The sequence below is a fragment of the Oreochromis aureus genome, linkage group 15 (genome assembly GCF_013358895.1).
Source record: "Oreochromis aureus strain Israel breed Guangdong linkage group 15, ZZ_aureus, whole genome shotgun sequence".
In the NCBI taxonomy this organism is placed as follows: Eukaryota; Metazoa; Chordata; class Actinopteri; order Cichliformes; family Cichlidae; genus Oreochromis; species Oreochromis aureus.
The window spans coordinates 7821483-7848388 of record NC_052956.1 but is presented as its reverse complement, the minus strand read 5'-3'; the positions used below and the strand labels follow the sequence as shown (position 1 = coordinate 7848388).

The window sequence follows — 26906 nt, the reverse complement described above, 5'->3', positions numbered from 1 at the left end:
CACACACACACATTCTCCTGCTCCTGTGTCAGCTAAATTGAGCACATTGTTAGTAGGTCGGTGAGACACTAACCTATTACTATTTCACCTGTGCAGGCAGTGTGGGAAAAACAACTGATTATAGCCTGGTCAACATTTGGCAAATGGCAGCACTCCATGCTGTGTGTCAGTGGAGTTTGGAGTCATGTGTGCAAATATGTGTGTGTGTCTCTACCTCTCTCTTTCTCCCCGCTTGTCTTCACATCAAGTGCTTGTGTCTGCACCTTACTCAGCTCAATCCCATTGAGTCACTTTCCACTTGTGTCATCATTAATTACCTCCAACTTATCTGGGCCAGGTGAAAAATCGATATATTTATTTTCTTAAAGGCCATCTCCTAGTCTGTTTTTTAAGGACAGCCAGCGTGGCGGCCCGATACACCAGTCATTAATCGAAGGTTGTTATCGGACGCGATGCTGTCCAGACTGGCTTTTCTCTTTCTCGACACGTCGCACTCTGCAGCTGCTCCGAAGGGAAGGTGACTTTTAAGAAGAGAGAGATATTCATTTGAATGACAGCGGCAACTGCAGAGAAGTTGGATTTGGTGAAAAGTGTGGATGTGTGAAAATGTGACCGCATGTGTTGGTCAAAGTGTGGAATTTTACACGTATTTGTATTACACGCAGATACACACGTTTATTTTTGTAGTGGCATTGATTTTCACGAGCAGCTGTGATCCATCATGCAGTGTGGCCTTGATGTTTTGACTTGATGCTATCTCTCTGGTATCTCTGCAGTGATGCAGCATTATTTACTGATGCGGTGGGATGCGTGCGGATACATTAATTAATCAATGAGGCTATTCTTCCCGTGTTGTCCCCTAGTCGACCATATATGGGCTCCAAGGCTAAGACAGATGAGAAGAGGAGAGGGCAGGGTGTCAAGGAGGAAGCCAACTACGCTGTGCAAATACCATCCAGCTTCACTAAGATGGAGCGCTGAGGAAAAAGCTCAAGTTAAACAAAATTCAGCCTCAATCAAACACTTAGAAGCTGCATTATCATACCGCAATTTAAAAAAAACAAAAAAACAAAAAAAAAACACCACAGCAATAAAACCCATTTAAAATTCTGGAAAATTTTTACAAGCAAGCTGACAGTTGAGATCTTGCCAAATTAATGTACCAATAGCTGACATTTCAAATTCAAATTATGCAGCAAAAACCGTGGTAAGCACATTGACTTAGCGAGCAGCGATAGACAAGGTCAAAAAGTCTGAACAAATAGCCCTCAAAAACCCTCAAAAACTCAACTCAAATTCAGCCTCATTCTAAAATCCAATCTGGAGTAGAATTGAGTTGTGGTACACCAAGAATAATAAACAGTGAGGTTATAAATTTTATTAAAGGTTGGTTATGAAATTAGAAGTCAGAAACCCTGAATACCAAAAATAAATCAGAGGCTCGGGTGAGAGAAAGAAGCTTCTGCTGATGCATAAAAAGTTCTTACAAAATGGAAACCAGGAATTGTATGAGAGTTTATAAATTGAGAAGTCCGCCATCTACAAATTGTGTGTAGATAAAAATGATTCAGTACTGTGGCTACTCCCCCTAGAAACCCTTTCCTGGCTAAAGCACTCAAACATAGTGCTCAGTGTAGGTAGCAGACAAACAGGCACAGACAAAGAAAGAGAAAGACCCAGGAAACAGACTTCATCCAGAAGAAATGGCAATAAAGAAACAAATTCCAGACTTTACATACTATTTTTTGGCACTATGTTTGTTGTATACACTCAGTGGCTACTTTGCTCACATGCTCAACTGCTTGTTAACACAAATACCTAAATAGCCAATCAAATGAAAGCAACACGCTGCTTTTAAGCATGTAGACGTGATGAAAAGAACCTGCTGAAGTTCATACGGAGCATCAGAACGGGGAAATGATTTAAATGGCTTTGAACACGGCGTGGTTTTTAAGGCCAGGCGGGCTGGTCTGAGTATTTGAGAAAATGCTGATCTACTGGGATCAGCAGTTTCCACCATCTCTGGGGTTCACAGAGAATGGTCTGAAAAAGAGAAAATGTCCAGTGAGCGGCAGTTCCGTGGGAGAAAATGCCTTGTTGATGCCAGACTTCTTTGAGCTGACAGGAAGAAAACAGTAACTCAAAGAACAACTCGTTACAACCAAGAGACCATTTTGAATGCAAAACACATTTAACCTTGAAGCAGGTGGGCTACAACAGCAGAAGAGCACATTGGGAGCCACTCTTGTCAGTTAAGAACAGGTCAGCATTTGGCGTAAACAACACTGTCTTCTACATCAGTGGTTCAGGCTTCTGCTGGTGATGGTGTAATAGTGTGGGGAAAGTTTTCTTGGCACACCTTGGGCCACCAAATGCTTAATAGCAACTGAGCATTGTGTAAACACCACAGCCTACCTGAGTATTGCTGCTGACAGTGTACACATCATTTGATGGCTGCTTCCGGCAGAACATGCCACAAAGTTCAAATAATTTCAAACTGGTTTCTTGAACATGATAATGAGTTGACTGTACTCAAATGGCCTCCACAGTCACCAGATTGCAATCCAATAGAACACCTTTGGGATGTGGCAGAACGGGAGATTGGCATCTAGGATGTATTGCCGGCAAATCTGCAGCGACTGTGTGATGCTAACACGCCAAAAATCTCTGAGGAATGTGTCCAGCAGCTTATTGAATCTGTGCCATGAAGGATTAAGGTAGCTCTGAAGGCAAAAGTGGGTCCAACCCGTTATTAGAAAATCTATGTCTATGTAGGCCACATGCTTACCTTCTGTAGCAGGAAACGGGGTTTTTCCCTCAGTTTTGGCCTCAGCCAGTTTTCCAGTCCTCAGCAAAACCTCAGCAAAGTTTTCTGCAGGCAATTCTTTGTAGAATGAATACACATCTTGACTCTAAAAGAAAGAATGACAAAGGAAGAGCGATATAGTACTTTTCTTCATATTAAAGCAACCCTCCCTCCCCATATCTGAGCAGACTAGAAAAAGCACAGCGAGACATGATGAAGATGACTGAATATCTTCATTCTCAAGGAGTCAGACAGATGAGAGACTGAGTGAACAAATGAACTTCAGAGCCAAGTAAAGCTTTTCAAAACCAGGCCCTTTTGAAAAGTCATTTATAGGTTTCTTGTATACAAGTTATTTCTCATGTGTCTGAGAGGCGGACAATAAAGTTTCTGCTCTTGCTCGGTCTCAGAGCTATCGCTTCAACGCAGAGTGTGTCCTGTCTGTCTTCGCCACTCTGTCTCTATCCATCTTTCAGTCCCGTTGCATTTGTCTCTCTGTCTCTCTCAATCAGTCTCTCCTCAATCCCCACTCCCTTCATTGCAACTGTTAAGGTAAAAACTAATCCCATTGATCAGCCAGCTCATGGGCAGATGGACGTGGGGAGTAATTATTGGTAGATGGATGATGGAAGATGGTTGAATGCTGGAGATGAAGTGAAGGAAGGGATTTGGAGAAGCCTATTAAAATGTCATAAGAGGAGATGTATCGGCCTTCTCCGTTTCCCCTCCCGTCCGCTCTTTCAGCTCTCCATATGATTTGTGTCTCTGAGTAAAAAGCCCAGTCATAGCTTAGAGGCGACCACTTTCCAGGTGCAAAGGTCAATCTACTCCTTTTCTTACTTTTACTCTTTTGTATCCCCATAATTCCTTCTGTTGCCATTCTTTTCTTTTGGATTATTTTTAATGCAAACCTCGCCCCATCTCTAACGTTCCTTAGCATCATACCAGTAGTCCAAAGTCTCTTCTGTTAGTACCTGGCATTATAATTGTTCAGTCTGAAATCAATATTCATTTTGTCTCAACACTGCTTTTTAAAGAATATACAAGTCATAGCAAGAAAATCTAATTAATTGCCCAGTCATAAGCCTACTCAGGCAGTTTTTGCTGTAATTTGAAAGGATGCCCTGGGGTGAGAAAACAAAACATAAAAAAAAAAGAAGGTCGATAAGAATGCACGAAGCAAAGAGCTACGAGAAACGCTGGTCTTAAGCCACTCACCGTGTCTACATAGGGATCCTCAATGAGATCCTGATAAAAGGGGCTGCAGCCTTGACGCTCCAAGTTGGCGTTCTCACATGCCCCTTCCTGGCTAGTGGCTCCTGAACCACGACCCTGAGGAGCCATCAAAACATCATTAAACTTTCACAACATGCCCTCAACACTGTCATATTTTTTTCCCTGTCCCACAGCTAACATCCATGCAATTTTTCCCCTTTCTTTAGAAAGCCGCAATCACGATCACCCCTCCCAATTGCTGCCAACACCAGAGACGCCATCAATCTCCACCCGGGCGACCGTCGGGCCCGTGCAGCCACCAGATATTGAAATATTCAACAGGAGGGCCAATTAATTATGCAGGAGATGGGCTCTTGATTGGTTATTTTTGAAGTCTGCGAGCAAAAGTATGTGAGGTATGGGAGTGCAGACAGACATGAGATCTGTCTATGCAGCCCATTAGTCTGTAGAGTTAAAAACAAGGCGGATACATCCATAACCGCTGCTACGCTGTTGCTGGCTAATTGATCATGATTATTACACAGAATATAAATACATTTATATCAGTACAATGCATAGAAACTGTATTTTTTTTAAACCTAAAAGGTGGTTAGTGCACCCATTAAGAACTTTACAAAAAAAAATCTTCATCTGCAGCGAAGAGTTAATAAAACAACACAGTCGATGTGTTCTTACATGCAGCGGCCGGAGGTAATTGAGTGAGTCCTTCCACCAGCGGTGGTCACTGACTGCAGTCAAAACAGCCTTGGTAGTCAGTCCTGTAGTGGTCAGGACTTCCATGGTCTTAGCTGTAGTCCTGTGCAGGAGGTCTCCTGCTGTCCCCACAGAGGAGCCCACACGAGGTTGGGGCTGAAGAGAAAGACAGAAGAAAAATTAATGGCAAACATATTTTACTGTGTCTCTCTGGAGCCTTTGTAGAAGTACCCACGACAAGGGGCTTTACAATTTGAGAACAGTGTGCAGCATACTACAACACCTCCTTTTTGTAAATAAAAACACAGCATCTCTCGATCTGCACTGCTAGATTAGACCCATGAATATTGTATTCTATTTTTTATTAGGTACTTCTGAGAAGCCATTTTAATAAGTGCAGGGCTCTTTTTCTTTTACTGGTTTATTTATGTAGTGCATAGAGGAATTACAATATGCATTCAAGCAGGGCCCTTCTGGTTCTGAAGCACACATTCTGTATTGTGTGTTTGTTCAGAAAACTTTCCAAAAGTCACACAGGCAGAGGAAAATTCTACACAGACGTAGGACAGATTCATAATACAACAAGTATTTCTGTGGTTTCTTGAACTTTCGTCACTAAGATTATACAACTGAATTAAAAATTTTATTCAGTGATTTTCTCCTTGAAAAAGCAAAAGCTTCCTTCTTAAAGCAACAGCATTTATCTAATCTAACACAGAGTTAGATGAGACGATCCACTTGAAACACACCTAGCATATATCTTGGCACACAACTGTATGGGCTGAAGATCAGCACTGGCTAATTTCAGCTCATCTCAAAATAAGATTATAAGTTTTATGTTGGCTAAACACTCAAAGACGAGTGATAAAGAGTTATGACTTTTATCTCAGCAATTTTGACTATTTCGAAGTTCTACGATAACAGAACTGTGAAAATAACGCTTGAATTCTGGGGGGTTTTCTCTTAATTTTTTCCTTTAGAATTTCCACAAAAGTCAGAATTTTAAAAAAGCAGAATTCCAAGAAAAAGGTCAGAATTCTGACATTAGTCCTGGATTTCTGACTTATTTTTCCATCAGACTTCTACAGTCACAATTATGATCAAAAGAGTATTTTGTCCTAATTTGTCCTAATCCTCTTCTATATCCCAGCCTTTCTATATCCTTCCATGCTTACAGAAACCAAACAAAACTGTTTTGGACTTCTTAGTATTTTCACTTTTTATTAGCTGGTGAAACGGAGTGTCTGCCACCTAACCCACATTTTTCAGATATAGATAGAGCGCTTCAGAAGTGGTCTATTTTGTTAACTTTGAACAGAGTGAGGCTAGTCAAAGAAGTTGTCACAGTTAAGTCACAATTGTGGTAGTTGTGTTCTGTTCCTTCTTCACCCCAACCGGTCGCAGCAGATGGCCCCGCCCCTCCCTGAGCCTGGTTCTGCCGGAGGTTTCTTCCTGTTAAAAGGGAGTTTTTCCTTCCCACTGTCGCCAAAGTGCTTGCTCATAGGGGGTCATATGATATGATTGTTGGGGTTTTCTCTGTATTTATTATTGTGCGATCTATTGTACAATATAAAGCGCCTTGAGGCGACTTTTGTTGTGATTTGGCGCTATATAAATAAAATTGAATTGAATTGAATTGAATTCGTCTTCTGAACTACCCCTCTCAAAGCAGCATCAGTATTTAGTTATTAATACTCTCTGAGAGCTGCCTCTTCCACAAAAATCTTTAAAATTGAATATTTAGAAATGAAAGGTGCAATCCTTTTGAATGTATATTAATAAGTACACCACAAAATTCAATAAAGTGCTATTTTCTATACATTTGAAAATCTTTACAAAGCCATCTTGGGAGATCCAGTGGGCTGGAGCCAAATCATTTAGTGCCTTTCATCAATACTTTATTTAGCAAGGGATTAAGGGTAAGAGCATGAAATGAAGAAAACATATACGTATGATGAAAAGATATAATAAAAGCCAACTATACAGTACAGACACATACACAGAAAGCTGCATAAATACATGCCCACAGTGCACACACAGAACACATTTGGGCAGCTTAAATATATACAAGTGAGGGACATCAATACAATAATAAAATGATAACAGACAGCTTCAAATGAGCACCTATTTGCACACAAAGGGGGATGAAATGCAAGTCATGAAACATTAACACCCACTCAAGGCATCATAAAGCTGGCAGTGCTGAAGGAGAGGAGAAAGGAAGGCATAAATAAAACAAGGGAGCTGAGGACCTTAACACTAGATTTACACCTCATCAAATATGGAGCGGCAGGAAAACACACAAACTGAACAGGACAGAAACAAACCCACAGAGGGATAGAGGAGGCAGTTCAAACAAGAACATGCATGTGATGGAAAACAGAATGGGGGGGGGGTTGTAAGAAAAAAAATACATTTACCCTTAAAGAGTCCGTCTCGTCAACTTCTCGTCCGGTCTCTGTATTTACAGGCTCCATTTGATAGTTAACAGCCTGGTACAACACCTGCAGGACAGAGGGAGGGAGGAAGGAAGGAGGAAAACAAGAGATTAGAGTTATTTTGCCAGAAATAACAAATTCAGTTTCCTCCATATTTGTGTGTGCTGTCATGCTGAAAGTAACTATAAGAAGACGGGTACACTGTGGTCATCAAGGGATAAGCGTGTTCAGACTAAAAGGTCAAAAAGTATGCCAAAAATACAAGGCAGGATGGATCCATGCTTTCTTGTCGGTTACCCAAATTCTGGCCCTCCTATCTGAATGTTGCAGCATGATAGACCAGGCAATCTTTTTCCAATCTTCTGTTGTTCAATTTTGGTGAGCTGTGCAAATTGTAGCTTCACTTTCCTGTTCCTAGCTGACAAGAGTGACACCTGTAATGCTCTTCTCTTGTTGTAGCCCATCTTTTAGGGTTGACGTGTTGCCCGTTCAGAGATGTTCTTCTGGATCCCTTGGTTGTAACCAGTGGTTATGTGAGTTACTGTTGGCTTTCCTATCAAGTCTGGCCATTCTCCCCTTATCTCTGGCATCAACAAGGTATTTTTGTCAAAGCACTGCTGCTCACTGAATATTTTCTCTTTTTCAGACCATTCTTTGTAAATCCCAGTATATCAGCAGTTTCTGAAATACTTAGACCAACCAACAACTATGCCACATTCAAAGTCACTTAAATCATCTTCTTCCCCCATTCTGACGCTCTGTTTGGACTCCAAGAAGTCATGACCATGTCTACATGACTAAAAGCACCGAGTTGCTTCCATGTGATTGGCTGATTTATCATTTGTATACTGTATATGTATACTAAAGTCTAATTGTCTTATTTATGTTAAAGGTTCTTGACTAACAGGCTTGGGAGGCGCTTTTATTGTTGCCTACATTGATCATTTAAAAACTTCCTTAGCAGTCCTAATTTACTGCTGGTTCTATCAAATATCTCTTTATAAAATGGCTAATCCAAAAAATGTGTTTACTCATCTCTACCTGCTTTGTCACCATGGCAAAGCAGCCCTTTTAAAGGCACAAACACATGAAGTCAACAGTAAATTCTTTCAGAAGTAATGGCAACGATATTCATCTGAACAAATTTGAAAAGCTACTCACACATCTTACCTAAATCCTAAAAAGATGTCTGTTCAGCTTATGCTATGCTTATGCTAACGTATACCCAGTCCCATATATAAATTAAAGGACTTGTTCTCATATATTTGTTGCTACAGTAACTGTTTGTTAATACTGGACAACCAACCTGTGGTTCACTGGAAACCCTCTTGTATATTTCCCCCTTCACTCCCATTAGCAGCTGTAGTGTCTCACTACTGTCATATGCACCCACTTTGCTCTACCACTGGTTATTTCAATTTTCATTCCTAGAAGCCTTCAACTTTCCCACCATCACAAATTCTCTTCTTGCACCTATTTGCTTCAAAAGCTCAATATACAAACCATTTTCATTTTGGACACACATGAAAGGGCAAACAAAATGACAGCAGCAGCCGAACATGAAAACTATATAACAATGCTGTTAATAAACGCCCGGCTGGTATACCTGAGTTTGTAGGTCACTGGAGGCGGCCAGGAGGCCGTGGATGCTGTCAGGGGGGCAGTGTGTGAGAGAGAAGGCTAACAGCTCTTGCCGGGCCTCCAGGTCTCCATAACCGTCACACTGACCGAGCAGACTGCACACCTCCCATGCTGGACTGTAACCTGGAGGGAAACAAAAAGAGAATGTAACTACAAGATCAAGGCCGATCAAGAAATAATGACAAAGCATCAAACACAAAATGCATATTGTAAAATAATCCATGAATATCCAGAACATTAAAGCAAAGAACAGAATCTAAAAAGTATAACGAGCCAGGAAAGTAACTTTCAAAGCCCTTGGGACATTAACAAATACTTAAATCTTACTTTTGCACACTTCTCCTTGAAGAAAATATCAGCCTGAAACATTGTAACAACTGAGCTACATTTGTTCCAGCTTCATCATAGCCAGAAACCAACACGCCGCCTTGACTTCGTTTTTACAAACAGATTCAATTATTCCTGCTGTGTTCATAGAGAGAGAATACTGTTGCTTATCTGATTACACCCTCTCTCTCTCTAAGACACCTTTTTCTCATCTAAGCAGTCTCCCATTACTCAGGACTGTAGAACAACACAGTGAAATTTAAGTTGTTTTTTCCCCCCTTGGACTTAATTTTCCTGTGGTGGAACATATTACAGCATCAAACAAGACATCCCCACCCCCATTTTCTCAGTGTTGAGAAAATGATGATCGCTCGACCTTTCTGTCTCCTAGCTTAACACACTGCCTTCAGACTTGAAAACTGGACATAGTTGGACATCTAGCTCTCTTATGACTTCACACATTAAACTTGGATCAGTTTGAAAGTAGAAGTTTGCTGTCCGCGCAAGTTTGAGGTCTGTGGTGAAATCGTGCACATTGCAGGTGGTCAGAGCAGGACTTTCAAGGAAAATAGCAGCCTTGTACACTATCAATTTCCAAATCCTAAGTCGCCTTGTTCTGAAGTTATAAGATTTTCAGAAAACTTACTCTGAACTTCAGGTCAAGGTCACAGAGATTAAAACTCATCCAAGATTTTTAGTAGATGCACCTACTATTTGAAGTTCCTACATCGCCTCATTCTCAAGTTATCGCATTCACAAACTTAGGTGTCCATGCCACCCGCCCGCCCAGATGATGGATGACGGATGCAAAACCCCATCAGTCTTTTACAGCTTATGAGGTAAAAAAAAAAATAAATCAAAAACTATGGGCAACAGTAAAACAAACGAGCGAGATAAATGAGTAAGAAGAAAAGGAAACTATTGATGCAAAAACGCTGCTGCATGGTCTCACGTTTCCACAGGACCTTTGGGAAGACTTTCTGTGGACAGATGAGGTCAAAGCAAATCTTTGCAGCAACAATCCCCAAATGTCATGTTTGTAGGAATTAAGGAACTGCTCTCCAGTACCAAAATCTCATAACAACTGTGAAGCATGGCGGAGGGAGCAATCAAGGCCTCCAACTGCTGAGGGAAATGATGCATTTGTAATTGTCTCAGGGAGTTTAACAAGAGAATGTCGGGGCAGCTGTCCATGTAATCAAGGCTACCATTGTAACCAAGAATATGTTTTTAATGACTTGGCTGCTTTAATGAAGGTTAAATAAAAAATAGATTTTTCTCAAAAGGCCTGAAGCTGAAGATAATCTTGGTGATGCAGCAATGCAAACAAGTAAATTGACTACAGAAGGATTGGGGGGGGAGCTGTTAAGGAATGGCAAACTCAGCTTTCTGAGTTCAACTGATTAAGATGGCATAAACCAAAGAGGACTGATTGTGGCAGAAATAATAATCAATTCAAACAATTTTATTTGACTTGTAGTGTCATCAGAGGCATCAAAAACTCTCTGATGGAGGTGGTTGATCCTAAAGAGGTTCATATATTAAAATATTTTTAATATTCTGATGCGAGAACTGCAAGTGGGACCAGCTTTGTTCAGAGATGCTGAGGGAGTGTGCAGTGTGGGAGTTTTGTTGACTTCCAATGTTTGAACCTATACTCATTTTTTAGACCACCACCAAATAAAGGTTTTATGACACAACTCTGTTAAATTAATAGCATTGGTAATTACCAAAACCATTTTTATATGTCTGTAATGGTTAATCCACCTGTATGTGGAAGCACTTTAATACTCTCTTTAAATTTGTTAAGTACTATAGCTCATTTGACTGGATGTCAGTATACTTTGATATCACAGTCAATATACCACCCAGGTATTTAAAACCAGGACACCCATTTGATGCCAATCAATGCCCATTGTTATCATTTAAATATCATTAATAATACCCTTTCTCTCTGAAGACTTCTGTCTTTTTCCATTGTTCATCAACCTCAATGGGTTTTGCTAAATGTTATTGCCCATCAGCCTTCTTCTGTTCTTGTTATACTGCATAAGAGCTGTAATAAGCTTAATAATATTTTTAAAAAAGCTTCTTTTTATTAAGGTTTTAACATGCAAAGTAATTAACAGCCCCCTCTAAGAGTGATACCAATTATCAATGATGAGGTAAAAATTTATCTCATATTTCAGTGGTCATTTTACTTAAATTCTACTTACAGATCACATATATTATAGTTTCCCTAAAGCCTCTACTGGTCTTTTCACAGCTTCACAGTTACCTGCAGCCATGAGGTCCTGACAGTGGATGTACGACGCCTTGAAGTCCAGACATTGAAGAGCTTGCTCTGCAAGCAGGGTCAGCACTTTGCCTTTTCTCATTGCTTCATCATCCCCTAGGCATGCAAACACAGATATTTATTTAAATTAGTACAAATGGGATTTTTTAAAAAGTCTTTTGAATTTCTTTTTTCAATCCTGACAAATGTCAACATTCAAAAACTAAACCGCAAATCTCATAAGGCTGCATATCATATACAGTATCTGTCTCAATAAATTTCATATTAAATTTCCCTCTGTGAGCAGACTCACACACAGGCTCTAGGTTGGAATAAGAATATCCTCAAATATTAGCCACACTGCAGTCAGGGCTTGAGACTACATAATAATTGGTGTCTACCACAAATGAGATTATTGCCATTTCGGTTCATCTTCAAAACAGGGTACGAAATAACTGCAAAAATACCACCATGCTAAAAAGAAATCAGAAATCAGAGTTTGATATCTCAGTGTTCGTGGGATTGAGTGTGGTGTTAACATTCATGTGGCAGCTCAGGACAACCTTTGATCTGTGTGTAAGCTCTATAAACAAAAGGCAGAGGATGGGACGATCAAAAGAGGCATGGTCAGGAACAACTTCTGAATAAACCTGTGCGCTGAAGATCAAAGAACTGGCATTGAGATGAAGAAATGTGATGGCACTGAATTGGTCGGTGGCTGTTTGTTTGTGCGTGTGTGCGTGCATGCGTGTGTGTGTGTGTGATGACAGAAATGCTGTGTTTACTGTGAAGGGGAAAGAGGTGTTTGTCAAATATTTTCAGGGTGACTGGTGAAATGGCATCTTCAAAAGCTGTCAAGACCTCAATATAGAGAAGGTTTGTGTATGTGTGTGGCGGCACATCTTTGTTCACCCTGTGCTCTTTTTCCACCATTTTTTTTTTTCTTTAAATCAAAACATTCCCTGGCATTTATTTCAAGTTGATCTAAAAATCAGACATCTTGGAAATCCAATTGAAACCTTTACCTGTCCTTGATGGTCCAACCAAAGACTCTAAATGAAAAAGTGTGAAAGAGAACAAATAGGAGCGTGTGTAGTTTAATCTAACTCTACAGTGGATTATAACAATCATCTACCCAAGTCAGAAAAATTTGCTACATTTGGAATATTATAATTAGCGATTACTTCACACATAAACAACGTTTGCACCTCTACGCCATAAAATGAAATGATTCATGGATCACTTTTTTGCAGGGGCAGGAACCGAACCCTAAGGGGTTTTAACCGGCGTGCTGGTGATACCTGCATTAAATATTCACCACAGAGCCCCAGAGCTACGCACCCTTCAAAAGCCTCCCTCCTGCATTTATTTATTTAAAAATTTGTTTATTGCTCTTCTCATCTCCCTTTGCCTCTTTTTTTCCCCCCCTTTCTGAAACCACACAGCGAGAGCTTCCTGCTGACAGAATGTGAGCAGCACAGACACAGAAATGCCACAAGACCAGTTAGCAGGTTTCCTTTAGCTGGTGACAGGCCTCAGAGAGAAAAGACAGGACTACGAATCCAAGAGACAGAAGACAAAATAGGGAAGAGCATGAAAGATCGACTCTTTTTTTGTGTGTCTGTCTATCTTATATTCTTAAAAGATGAACAGTAAATACGGACACAGAGGGAGACGTAAAGTTTGTGCAGTTTGTGCAGAAAAAGGACATCTTGGTTTTCCCCACAGTGGGTTTTTACTTTTTCAGCACTGGAAAAGTGGGGGTTGGAACTAAAATGGTCGAAGTATACAAGCTTCTACTATTCATGTTTTTTTCTTATAGTTCCCTTTCAAAAAAAAAAAAAAAAAAAAAGATTTGAAAGCACTGCTGTCGGCATTTCACATCTTTATGTATTAAATGGATTCCATTACCGTGTTGCCACATTCACTAAAAATACAGCTCCGCGGTCTGAAAATCATGCGGGAGATATGGAAAAATAACATATCATAAAAACATAAAGAATTAAATTGCTTTTGGTATTACTGCAAATACACTGCACATAAAGATTTTTCGAGTCGAGAGTCTGTAAACATTCCTGAGGAAATTAAACATGAGGGGATGAAGGACAGCATAGAGTCGGAGGCAGATTTGAGAGAACATATAGAGGAAGAGTGAAAATCTTAAGGAAATTAAACCTCTTTGCTGAAACGTAGTACATTAACCTTGTTTGATTTGTGACTGTAGTTTGTTGCTTTAAGAGCTGCGTTTCCCATGGAAGGATTTGCAATGTGCACTGAGAATAAACTCCATTTCATTTCCCATTTTCTTACACCTACAGCACATTCATTTGCAGTCAAAGACGTGCCAGGTTATGCAAAATAATTGGACTGAAGTCTGTCCTTTGACTCAGTCCTTAGGCATACCTCTTCAACAACTGCCGTTCTACTATTAGTATCATGTGGATAATAACCAAAGTCTTGCAGATGTTACAAATTACAAAACATGAGTCTGACAACTTTGAAGTAACAAAGACGTCATTAAGATGAATACCCCCTATAAGTGTATGTCAACATTAAAAGACAGATTAATGCTTTTATACTTTGCAAGACTTTCAACCAGCATGAGACAATAAACAGCTTCAAAGAGGCTGACTAAAGGGTGCCTAGACAGTAGCTAAGACAGGCACAACAACTACACATCTTAGAAGGAGAGAAGTTCTATGTAGGAGAAATCTCAATCTTGCAACTTCCACTTTCACAGGGGGCTTTGCCTGTTGATCCAGAGCTATGATCTATGAGACTGTAGAGTAAAATTGGATTCATGAGATAAAAAACAGATACAATATTAATATAAAAACAGTTATCTGCAGGTTTCTTTTTGATAAAAGGGAGTTCTTTCTTCCCACCATCACCAAGTACTTCATCATAGGCTGTTGTCTAGTTACTGAGGTTTTCTCTCTAGTATTTTAGGAGTTTGACCTTATACAAGCCTTGATGTGACTGCTGTTGTGAGCTGGTGCTGTACAAATAAAACTGTGCAAAAATGAATTCAATTGAATGTTCAGGGTTTTGACTATAGTAGAATACCTTCTGTCAGTATCAGGCCACTTCCCAGCATCACAAACCATTCTGAGCCACTCGGCCATTTTCATTTCACGCACCAAATGAGAAGCATTTCTGCCACCTTAAACCTCCACAACTAGCTGCTTCTTACACTTACATATGCTATTAGGTTTCTGTTTTGACTTAATTCCCCTCACCATAGTTATTGTTTAGAAAAGGGTGTCATAAACGGTTGTCCTGTCATGTATCTTTAACCTACCAATCAGCATATATTGGCAAAATAGTTTCTTTTTTTAACCCTGTAAAGAAATCATAAAAAATAAAAAATTCATGCTTCATCTTAATTTAGACATACAGTCAATACTACATTTACCAAAATTCCAATTTCTAAACAAATTTGGCCAAGTCTATAAGCAGGTATAAATATTTATGTTAGCTTTTTAGCTGCTATTCACTGAGAATTCTCTGTGATCACACTCTACCTGCAGCCAATTCCAGTATAATGGGATTAAAATGAAGAGAACAGAGTCTCTGTAGATCAGCTGTTGTGCCAGTCTCATAAACAACTCATTGAACAGTGAATTCACTGTTGAGACTACATTGGAGACAAAATTACCACAAAACAAAATCAAGACTTCTTCAGGTAAACTTAAATGTATAAATAGGCTGTCTTTCCAAGGCAGCAGCAGTCCTCTTGACAAAGTTTCAAATGCTGGCATACAGACCTTATGGCCTTGTACAGAATCTGTCTCTTACTGTCAAACTGCATAATGCCTGAGAGCAGAAAAAAGGCAGCTTTGAGAGCTCACAAGGTAAGTTTGTTTGCTCGTTCAGTATACATACAATGCTGTGCAAAACTCTTGAGCAACCCTTCATTTCTTTTCACTTTGCCAGGAAAATGTTGAATAGAAGCAGCGATTTATTGAAATATACAGACAGATGTAAACGCAGTATATAAGGCAAACACGAGTGTATACAATTCTAACGAGTTTGAAAGTAAATATTTGTTTTGACCACCTCTCTGTTAGACAGATTTATTATTTTTTCTCCAAGCAGTCTTCAGGAATAGTTCTCCAGGCTTCCTAAAGGACATCCAAAGGTCTTCCTTGGATGTTGGCTGACTTTTGTTGTGTTCTCTGTCAAGATGATGCCACACTGACCATCAACCTTCAATAATGTTGAGGGCCCTACTCTAGGTAAGTCGATCCATAACAGATAGTGTTGCATTGTGTTTTTATTGTTTTGTGTTGTTTTTTTAATCCAGCTATTCTTTTACTACAATGGCAGTGTGTTTGGGATCATTCTCATGCTGAAAAATAAAGCTGTACTAATCAGATGGTTTCTAGATTTTACTGCATGGTGGATCAAAATCTGACGATACTTTTCAGAGGTCCATAAATTGTGAGAACACAGCAGACCCAAACATGCCAGAGTCTCCACCATGTTTTACTGTAGTACCTCTCCCCGACATCCTCCCCGCATACTGACTAACTAAAAGTGTCAAATTATTATTTATCACTTAATCAAACTACTGACTTTCATTCAGTGTCTTGTGTAATTTGGCATACCTCTGATACTCCTCACTTGGTGGGTTTTTTTTTGGCCTACCACTCTTCTTTCGTCGTCCACTTGTCCAGTTACCTTAAATTTTCTAATGATCCACGGCACACCACACTGAGCTAGGTCAGGTTTTTGATGACTACTTTTTGGGAATCATCTTGTTGGTGAAAGAAGACTATTTTTATACATGTCAAACTGTGTTATCTTTGACTAAACTAAAGAAATGGCCTAAAAATACAACTTAAAATGGGCTCTTCGCTAAGTTGTCCTTAAAACACTGCTTCATCCTTTGAGGGAGGTACCTTTTTATGCTCCTCATAAATCATGGAGAACTATTACTCAGGACCACTTAAAAAATACAAAACTATTTTGCTTCACGTTAGCAAAATATAAACATAGTAGACCTGGCTGAGAACTTTTGCACAGTACTATATGTTTGTGTGCTTGCAAGCCACAAGCACACATAAATACACCTCTTATGAAGATGGATTTTCTCATGCTGTCAAACTGCCTCGATCTGGTTTACAGAAAATTATAATCAAACACATTTTAGCTTGATAAAACTCAAAAGAAAAGAAATGTGGTGTGTTTAGAGCGCCTGATCATGTGTGACTGTGCATGTGTGTCTGCAAGTACCTGAAACTCTGAGGAGTGAGGCCAGATTGAGCAGAGTGGTGGACTGCTTGTAAGCTGTGGAGCAGTGGGCGATGCACTCCTCTACGAGAGACAGACGGTCTGATCGCAGTCGCACTGGAGGGAACACGGAAGACAGTGGGGATGGGTGTCAGACTTGTTTTGCTAATTACTATATTCAATCTGGAACAAGTAACGGCTGATGACAAAGTGATAGGAAATTATGAACAGTGAATGATAAAGCAGCAGATGTCAAAATGTCAGGAAAATAATATAATGCTGTATAATTCATACACATGTAGCCCAGCCCTACTTCAATGATACACTGGTGGATACTGCTGACTTATTTTGCATAATTAAATATTATTAAAATTAGGGCGTGGATGTGTCAAAATTTCCATGTATCTAGTCAGTATTAAAATTGTATGTTGTATGTGTTGAATAGTAATTAAAAAAAACAGCAAAGTAAGCTTCAAAGAATAACAGATTAATGTAATTCATCCATGTGGGACCAATGACAAATTCAAGTGTCCAAAAAACTGTGTTTGTCTTCTCCTATGGGACGATTTTGCCCAGTTATACTGAAAATTGAACACATAGTTAACAAATATGGCAGCAATTGTTGGATGCAGCCACTTCAGAATAAAAAAAACAAAAAAACAAAACTATATAAAGAGCCAAAATTAGACAAAAATATTGTGTGTACTTTAAAACATGAGTTTACAGCAGTCGTTCACATGCCAGTGCTAAAATATTATCTTTCATAAGCCATTTTGAGTGGTTTTAATATTAAAGGGGTTCTCTGAAGCATCTATCAGACCACGAGAAGCTTTTGGTTTTGTGGCTATAATCCTTAAAAAAAAAAAAAAAAAAAAAAAAAAAAAAAAAAAAAAAAAGCATGAGGGTGGTCTTAGTTATTTAATTAACTGTGGAATTTTTCAATATGTTGTACATTAGGAATCATTGTGTTGTAAGTCATAAGAATAATTAGAATATATCCTAAATATGTCCTTTAAATTGAGTGTCTGAATCATTAAGTGTCACAGCCTTGTCCCTGTCACAGACACTACCTGTGTGCCATACCACTCTGCGGAGTAGATGGTTAAGCCGCGGAGCCATGCAGACACATTTCTTTGATTTATGACAGTAGTATTTCATTCCAATGAGTATGACTGTGTAAAAACTGAGACATATTGTGGAAATTGCTCTTATTTTTTCTTAAGATATCCGAGGCTGTTCATCATCCATTTTGTAAATGGATGGTTCATTAAGTGTGAACGTTTCCAGAATGTACTTCTTTACACTAAAAGAAAGTGAAAAATGTTTTTTTTTATTAATGCTGTAGTATCACTCGAGATCAAATAGGGCTGCATGTGGCACAGAAACTAAAACAAACTTCATACCCCAGGTATATTATTTACAGTTTTGAGTTTGGGATCTGCATGTAGTACTTCACAGCGTTAGCATTACTCCATTCTTCCAATATGCAAGAGATTTAGAAACTACAACAAAGCAAGCCTTTGATCTTTCACAATCAGTCTCCAGTCTTAGATATTTCATACTCATTGTATATAGTTTGACATCAACTATTACACTTTTCACTCATAACAACCTGCAGCACATATCATCCACAGGACAGTAGGGAGTTTGTGTTTTTCAAAAAACACACCTCAAACGTTTTCAGATGCATTTCCATTTTTCTTTAAAGTTGTATTGAAACCCTGAGAAATGCCATCTTTAGAGCCTCTGCAGGCCTCTGTGCGCACTGTGCACCCTGCTGAGGATCTTTATGGCTTTGAATGACTTTGGGCGAGGCCTAGAGGGAATTCTGGGTAGGGTGGTTTATATGAAGCATCGCTTTAGGCTCTATAGGAGGGCTGCAGGGGACAGCCTAAGATGGATTACCTATGTTCAAATCCTTCCAACTTCATATTTGTGCATGTTTATCTGTGAGAACAGGAACTTAGAGTAGAGCTATTACTTTGAGGAGAAAAAGAAACTGTTCTTTTCAGTATGACCTTGATTCAAAGCCATGAATTCAATGTTCCCCTAAGCACTGATATTGACCTAAGACATCATAATTAATGCATGAATGTGTCACAATAAAACAAGATTTTCACATTTTCTTTTACAACAGTTTCTGTTTTTCTCCATTGCAGTGCTTCCTTCTTTTTTCACTGTTTTTCATTCATTCTTTCATATTCTTCCAAAGCTCTGCCCTCTCTTCGCTTTAAGCGGGCAGTGAAAACTTCATGTGAGAGCACCGCAAGAAGAAGAGAAGGAAGTAGGGAGCTAGGAAAAAGAGAGAAAACCCCAGAGGTAAGTGATGAATGTAAAGAGAGGAAAGAAGGTGAGAGGGACGGAGAGCAAGAGAGGGAAGGAAGGAACGAGAGACCGTGCAGTTTATGGCTCTCTCTGTCACAGTGGTTTTATACTGGCAGCTCGATTTGATGGGGGCAAAGGAGGGAGAGCGCGGAGGCCTTGGGGGCAAACAACACCTCGCTGTAAAGGTGAGGCGATGAGGGGCCAAGCTGGTTTATTTTGGCTCCACAGTTTCTTTAAAAGGGAGGCAAGCCTGGAACCACAGATGTAGGGTGCCAGAAAAGAACGAAAGCAAGAACATGGAGGTGAATATAGATTGGTCAGCTTTACAACTGAAGGATAAAACATTGTGTCCCAGAGTGTGTGTGTGTGCGTCTGTGTGTAAGACAGAGCGCACACGTCCAAACCAAACACTTCATTCCTAATTAGGCCATTGGCCAGATGTTGTTTGCTCAACAGTCGATCCATAAATAACAATATATTTTGATAAAGTGACAAGAAACAGCAACATATGGAGGAACGGAGAACGTGACAGCAGGGAGGGAGACAGGCTGGACAGTGAGCCGAGGCGATGGAGGTGGGGAACGGTGTGCTTTAATCGTCTATGAGAACATTTGAATGGCTAACCATTTCAAACGCACCGACAACACATTCAGATACACACAAAAGCGCACATTTGAAATTTCCCAGCTTCCCAGACACACAAACGCTTCATGCTACCTTGCAGGGGAAGAATGCTGACGTTGAAGTCTTCCAGCTGGCTGAGGGCGTTGATGAGGTCCAGTTCCTCTTGGATGGATGGAGGACAGTCTGTGATCAGCTGGAGACACCCCCTGATGAAGATAATAAGCAGTTAAAACAGCAGGGAATGACTAATAATCTGTTCCGTTGCTAGCCAATCAGATGACCTTGTGGCACAAAAAGGAAGTCTGAATTTTAGGTGTACACAAACTTAACTTTTCTAAGCAGAGGAAGTGAAAATTGCTTAAATCTGTGCAAGCTGATGCACCTAAAAAGTGATGTAGTTACCTTCAGTCCATTTAATCTAACAGCATTGCAGAAAACTGTTCCAAAACACAACTTACCGCTTGACAAAATGAGTGGGAAGAACTAAAGGGGCTTTACTTAAATTGGTACACATTTCAGAGCTGTAGAAAAAAAGTGATTATCTAGCCTGAAGTCTGTGAAGTTTCAACATCATGATGAGAAACATGGCGACACTTTTCAAATGGATTTAAATACAAAGTCTAGACTAATTTGACAGATCTACAATATAACAGTTTTCTCTTGAAACGCGAGCAGCATTCATTACCCTTAATAGGATTATGTAGCACATCACGCCGCATATATAACACTGAATGCGCAAATTGTGTGTGCCTGCAAGTGTATATAGAGCAAAGTAAAATATAGCAGCGAGTGAAAGAGGAAGAAAAAAAAAAGCAAAATGATTAATTTGCAAATAGCACAAATCCCAGATAAAATAGCAGCTTAAGAGTTCTGACGTCAGCACCAGTTGAGCGGAGACGAGGGAACTTGTCCTTGGGATGTGTGTTCGCTCAAGAGTGTTTTACTCTCGTAGTGGGTAAACAAAGACAACTGACAGAAATGTCTCATAATCCTTGTAAGTGTAATGAGAAATCCAACCTCTACTTCTTAAAAACACAGTGACTCAAAACTGTTGAGTAGAGTACACACACACGCGCACACACTCTGGAAAGCACTCCACACGCAGCTTCCCACTCTTTGAGCATGGCTGCTGTTCTTGCCAGGAACAAGAGGTTTGTCCTGGCAAGGATGAGAGCAGAGGAAAGGGCTGTGGATGGGCGAATGAGAGACAGAAAGAGGGCATACTGATTATGTACTCGTGCTGTGAAGTATCTCCAGGCGAGTGTGTGTGAGTGTGTTTGTGTATTGACACAGCCTTAGAAAAGACATCAGTGAAAAAAAAAAAAAAATTATCTATTTCACTTTCAAGAGTCATGATGTGCTTTGCAGCATGTACACTGTGATTTCCAGATTAACTACTTGTGCTGAACAGACACATGAGAACACAAGGTAACGTTTGTAAAGAAGTTATCAATGGAGCACAGCAGCACAGACCTTGCCCTTCATTTGCACCAGAACATCAAACAGAAGTGTGCTGACGTCCTTTTTTTTTTTTTTTTTTCATTTATCTTCCAACATTTCTGTGTCATATACACTCAAGTTCTTTCCTACTCATATGAGGACTTGTGAGAGGAGCTTTCACATGTACGACAGAAACAACCAGCAATGAAAAGGATCAAAATCATCCCTGCTGGGCCTACATCTGCCTCATCTCCCTTTTTTTCTTTTTCCTCACTAAGATGTTTTAACAACTTAAGCATCAAGTCCTATCAAGACCCTACAAATTGTAGGGTAAAGACCCCACAATCTTAAAGAGACAATCAGGCAATTTCCTATCAGCAGCACTTGGTGACTGTGGGAAGGCAGAACGTCCTTTTAACAGGAAGAGGCTTCCAGCAGAACCAGGCTCATGGAGAGGCAGCAATCCCAGCTTAAGGGTTGAGGGGAAAGAGAAGGTAAATGGTGAATGGACTGGCTCCTATACAGCACTTTTCTACTCTGCATGAGTAGCAACCATTAAAAGTCCTTTATACATCCGTACCCTTCATACATTCACATCCACTCACACAAGCATTTTTGCTACGCCTTTTTCCTACCTAAGTGCTTTCTATCTAACATATATGGCATTCAGACTAGAGCAGCCACCAATCTCCCAATTAGTAGATGACCTGCTCTATCTCCTGAGCTACAGGAGAAAACACTGGCAGCCACCAGTACAATTTTACCTAGATACATTAGATCCACTAGCCCAGATGCACCCATGGTATACATTTGAAAATTCTAATTGATTTTCAGAAAAGCTGACCTTTAACCTCGACCTTGAGTTCAAGATCACTGAGATTCAAACTTGTTTCAGTTTTTTTAGTAGCTACACGTATGGCTGTATACGGCTGAGAGGTAAAAAGTGTGGAACATACAACAATAAAACACAAAAGTGTCTGCATACTGGGGACTTCCCATTTCATAAACTTTGGTACATCATCAAACTTTGATGTATGCAGACTATAACGTGACAGGTTTCAACTGCCATTCCTCATTTCTTTCTTTTCACAGCCAGTCCTGTGGGATCATACAAATAAAGCTTCTTCTTTGTGTTGTTTTTTTCTTGGAATATGAAGCATTTTGAGCTGCATGTTTTCATAAAAATTGCAACATAACTCCATTAAATTAAGCTTATTTAAGTAGTACGACTTAAGGATCATGCTCCAGTAATATGAAAGCAAGAAGATGTAATGATTAATGGAGATTAAAGAAATCCTAATTAGAAGATATAAGATTTAGGGATAAAATTCAACAAGCTATTAGAAGTTACCTCCGGAACAATGACAACGAGGAAGTAACACTTAATGTGTTACAGGAAGCAGCCAAAGAACCAGGAGAGATAATGTTATAAGCAGATTGAGAAAAAGAACAACATATAATAAATAATAAACACATTTATTAAACAGGAGATGGGAAGAGAACGCAGCAAAAATACACAGGAAATGGAAATATTAAAGAGGATTTTTCAAAAATGCTAAACTAATATAATTAGTGGATGATAAGGAAAAAGCTTTCACTTTTAAAAGACAAAAGCAGTATGGTAACTGCTCAGATCATTGAAGCTGGTAATAAACGGGCTAAAAAAAGCAAAAGAAGCAAGAAATCCTTTCGAAAATAAAGGATTTCTTTACTTCTAACACCCAACACTAACACTTGTTTTTCTTTTTAATTTGTCCATGCATTTTCTGCTGCTTAGCAGGACAAGACGCCGGTCTGTCACAGAGCCCTTTACACTCACATTTACACCTATGGACAATCTGGAATCACCAGTTAACCTAATGCACATGTCTTTGAACCATGGGAGTATCTGGAGAGAATCCACAATGACACCGGAGAACACATCCCCCACAGATAAAAAGCTCCAGCCGGCTGCTGGGTTCAAAACCTAATCTTCTTGCTGTGAGGCACATCTTAGCAATGTCATCAAAATCCTTGTAAGGAAACAGAAAATGATAGTAATAAAAAGTAAACAGTGTTCAAAGGCATTAAAAGCACTCTGAGTAAAGGATGATTTTTTTTTTTAAATTAAGCCAGCTAATAATAGCCGAATAACTTTCATAAGCTCTGCAAAAAAGGAGCAGGGATACCCTCAGATGACCACAGTGAGTCCTGCTCATGAAGGCTCATATTTCTTTTGAAGAAGATCAAAAAGTGTTTACCTCAAGCGAAGCTGACAGACCATACTGATGAAATTTAGATCAAACCAGTTTTAAATGTGGCAGGTTAGTGTTAAGTAATGTTTCACTTACTTTGAATTTAGACTACGCAGCCTCAACAGCAAACATTAATGCTAACTTTTGACAATTAAAAAGCTTTCGGGTCACTATAACGGTCACTTAGTGGAAATATTGTACTCGGCCCTAACATGGTGTCTAACCAGATATTTACTCTGGATGGATATGTCTTGTACATATTAAACAAATATGTAGGACGGCTTTCCTGCAATTACGTAATATCCAATTCATTCACCTTTTTACAGTCCCTGTGTGTTCACACACCATTCTCCGTTTAATCATTAGTTAAGTGTGCCTATGCCAAGAGGCACACTTATTACTATTCCTCGGATTTATTATTCTTATTATTATCCTCCAGTTTCCGCCTGAAATTTTGCAGCGAAACTGCTAGCTAGCACGACGGGAGTTTCTATACAGCTGTGTGCGCGCTAAGTTACTGACGTTGAACTTTATTTTATTCATAAGGGTTAGTTCGTAGAGTTGCCGTACAAACGGAATCGTCCCACATTCAGAAAAATTATTATGATTTATTCTGTCCTTAGGAAGCCTCCCCTGTCATTCTCTCGCCTGTTGAAACTTCAATCATGAAACTGATCAATGATCGGCTTTTCGCTCTTGTTTATCGCGCTAAACAACAGCAGCACGTTTAAGCTTGATCAGCTGTTGTTAGAATTCATTTGATTTTACTCTCTAGTATCAGCTGATGTTTGCTGGAGCCACAGCTGAAAAAAGGGCTGGTCCAAACCAGGAGATGTCCTTACTGAATCATCAGAGCTGAACAGGTGATGGAGAAACAGGTTTACACTTTAGGTGACATGAATGAGTTGAAGGGAAGTTATGAACTGTTTCTGAGAGACAAATAAACACCAAGCTCCTTTTTTGTGTAGCTGACAGCTGGTAATTGTGCAGGGGAGGATCTAGCAAAACTTTTGCCAGGGGGCCAGGTAGGGCATTAACAGAGAAAGGTGGACACAAGGATATACTTTTCTTTCTTACTCTCATATAAAATATTTAGCTTTTATTAAATAGTTATCTGAATCTTACAACCAAAGTTTGTATAACAATACACAAGATTGGCTGTAGACCATTGTTCATCATTCAGAACACTGTGTAAAAATAACAAAAAACAAAAAGTGAATGCAAAAGTGCATAAATATTTATTTTACGTGTTTGATGTGTGTGGCGGGGCGTGGTCTGCAGTGCCGCTGCAGGGGAGGTGGACCCACAGGCGTAAAGTCTGTGCTCTCTCGGCTGTTTTTTTGGGTGTGTGTTGGGCTGTGAGTTGAAAAGCTACAGCCGGCTGTGTGGGTACACCAACCATGTGTGAAAAGTGGTCCATAACGTAATGCTTCAAAGCGTGTTCATGCAAACATTGTCGGGTCTGCCGTGGTACAATGGGACTTCTGCTCATGAACCTCTGTGCACAGCGTCTGCAAATCGGGGCTGTACAAAGTCACTTCATCTTTACCCAAAACTGTAAGCTGTCATCTGTGAGGCGCGAGCGGTGTTTGTTTTTACCATAGTTCATGGTGGAGAATGGCTGCTCTGCTGAGTTTTGCTCTCTGTAGCCGTATGAACGGCAAACTACACTGATTAGCAGCGGCATAGGCACACTTAAATTTTCTTCTGAAATTTTCGCTATCTAGTTATTATTATTCTTCCACACTACTTTGTCCTGTCTCCCTCCCTTCACCCCGACCTTCCCTGTTTCTTTGTGTTAAAAGTGAATTTTTCCTCCCCACTTTCGCCAAGTGCTTGCTTATAAGGGGCTGTCTGATTGTTGGGGTTTTCTCTCAATTATTCTTGAGTCTTTACCTTACAAATATAAAGCACTCTGAGGTGGCTATTGCTGTGGTTTAGTGCTATATAAATAAAATATATATAAATAAAACTGAAATAAAGAAGATTAAAAAAAACAACTAATTCAGTCTATAGACTTAGGGTCTCCTTCGTAAAAGTTGTCACTTAGCCGTCTGCAGCCTGATCGGCTCAAGTTGCCATGGTGACTGTGCCCTGCTAAACTAGGATACCCTTTTTTATATTACGCATAATTACAGATATTTATTTTATATATATGTAAATTCATTCATGTATTAATCTGTTTTATCGCATTTGTTCTTTTCTTTCTTTATCTTTCTGTGTGTTTATTCCCAGAAAATTATGATGCAAAGATTTTATCAGTTTCAGGGGATCCCCGTGTTATTTTAAGTCGAGTCCCTTTGTCCTTCTGCCTGTTGCTACTGACCACACTTGTTTAGGGCAAAGTCAGGTGTAGTTTGTTTAACTGTCCTAGTGTGTGTCTTATTTAGCACACAGGGTAAAATGTGTGTCTGTGGAACAGTTATTTTAATCTAAAGGACACAGTCTGACCATTAGTTGGTGGGCAGCCAGTATGTGTGGACTATTAATTTCACAGCACCACAGACATTTCACACACCATGTTTTATCCAACACCCTCACCCAAATAACACACACGTGCACAGATTTACATGCACACACAGTGGAAGTGTTACAATTGATGGTGATGTCCAAATGTGTGGAGGGGGGTCTTTGTATTAGTTACTATAAATGAATGACGACCCAATTACTGTCCCAATTCCCCACTAGGAACAGACGGCAAGGTTAGACGCCCACCGACCCCCCTCTGAGATCAGAGGCCAGCAACACACACATATGCACTCACATACATTGCTGTAAAAAAGTATTTGCCCCCTTCCTGATTTATTAGGTTTTTGTACTTAAACGTTTCAGATCATCAATCAGTTTTAATATTGGAGAAATATAGCCTGTTTAAATAAAAAATGCTTTTTTAAAGGATAATTTGAATTATTTATTAATTGAGAAAATGCTAATTTCCCCATAAAACTAATAACTGGTTGTTTTCGTATATCTTTTTTCCCTACACATAAAATCATCATTTAAACGCATCTTCTATTTACTTGAGTTATGTTTGTCTAATTTTAAAAACTGTTTGAGGATCCAAAGCGTGCAAAAGTGACAAATAAGCTAAAACCTAAGAAATCATTAGGGGACAAAAACTCATAGCACTGTGTAAATATTTCACCTGGTATACAGTTCATGTAGTAGGTGAAAAATTATAATGAGACACCATTATTTTGTTCCTGGTCATAGCCATACAAGTGCAATAACATTCACCTACCTCCACAGAAGCAAACATTGTGTCTCACACATCACAAGCAAATAAACACTTCTTCTTTATGGTAGTGACCGTACAAGTTTTGAAATAAATTCACCTTAATACCTTAAAGATAAAGAACTGGGGAAAGGAAATACTCTCTCTTTTCCTGCTCACCTGGCCAGCCCCATGCAGGGGTCTGTTAGCAATTTGGATGAGTTGAAGTACTCCCTGGCAGCAGCCAGCACTAATTCCACGCTGTTGTCATAGGCAACCTTCAGAGCATAACCTTTACCCCGAAAAGACAAGCTGACAGGAACATCCTGACTGACCTGGAAACATTAATATGACATGTGGGGATTAGTGAGACAGCAAAATTAATTTAATTAATAAGCAGTTTAATATTCGGTCAACC

The 26906-nt window shown here is 39.5% G+C and overlaps 1 protein-coding gene across 1 annotated transcript in view; it reads right to left on the bottom strand.

Moving 5' to 3' along the window:
- nbas (NBAS subunit of NRZ tethering complex) overlaps nt 1-26906 on the bottom strand; it is a 181837-nt gene that overhangs the window by 95705 nt on the left and 59226 nt on the right. Inside the window, exons 31-39 of the mRNA XM_031726216.2 lie at nt 26669-26823; nt 19694-19806; nt 16655-16768; nt 11420-11533; nt 8780-8937; nt 7156-7239; nt 4718-4891; nt 4025-4138; nt 2789-2912 (exon numbers count right to left, since the gene is read on the bottom strand). Of these exons, the coding sequence (XP_031582076.1) occupies nt 2789-2912; nt 4025-4138; nt 4718-4891; nt 7156-7239; nt 8780-8937; nt 11420-11533; nt 16655-16768; nt 19694-19806; nt 26669-26823 (1150 nt within the window). The remainder of the gene's footprint in view (nt 1-2788; nt 2913-4024; nt 4139-4717; nt 4892-7155; nt 7240-8779; nt 8938-11419; nt 11534-16654; nt 16769-19693; nt 19807-26668; nt 26824-26906) is intronic.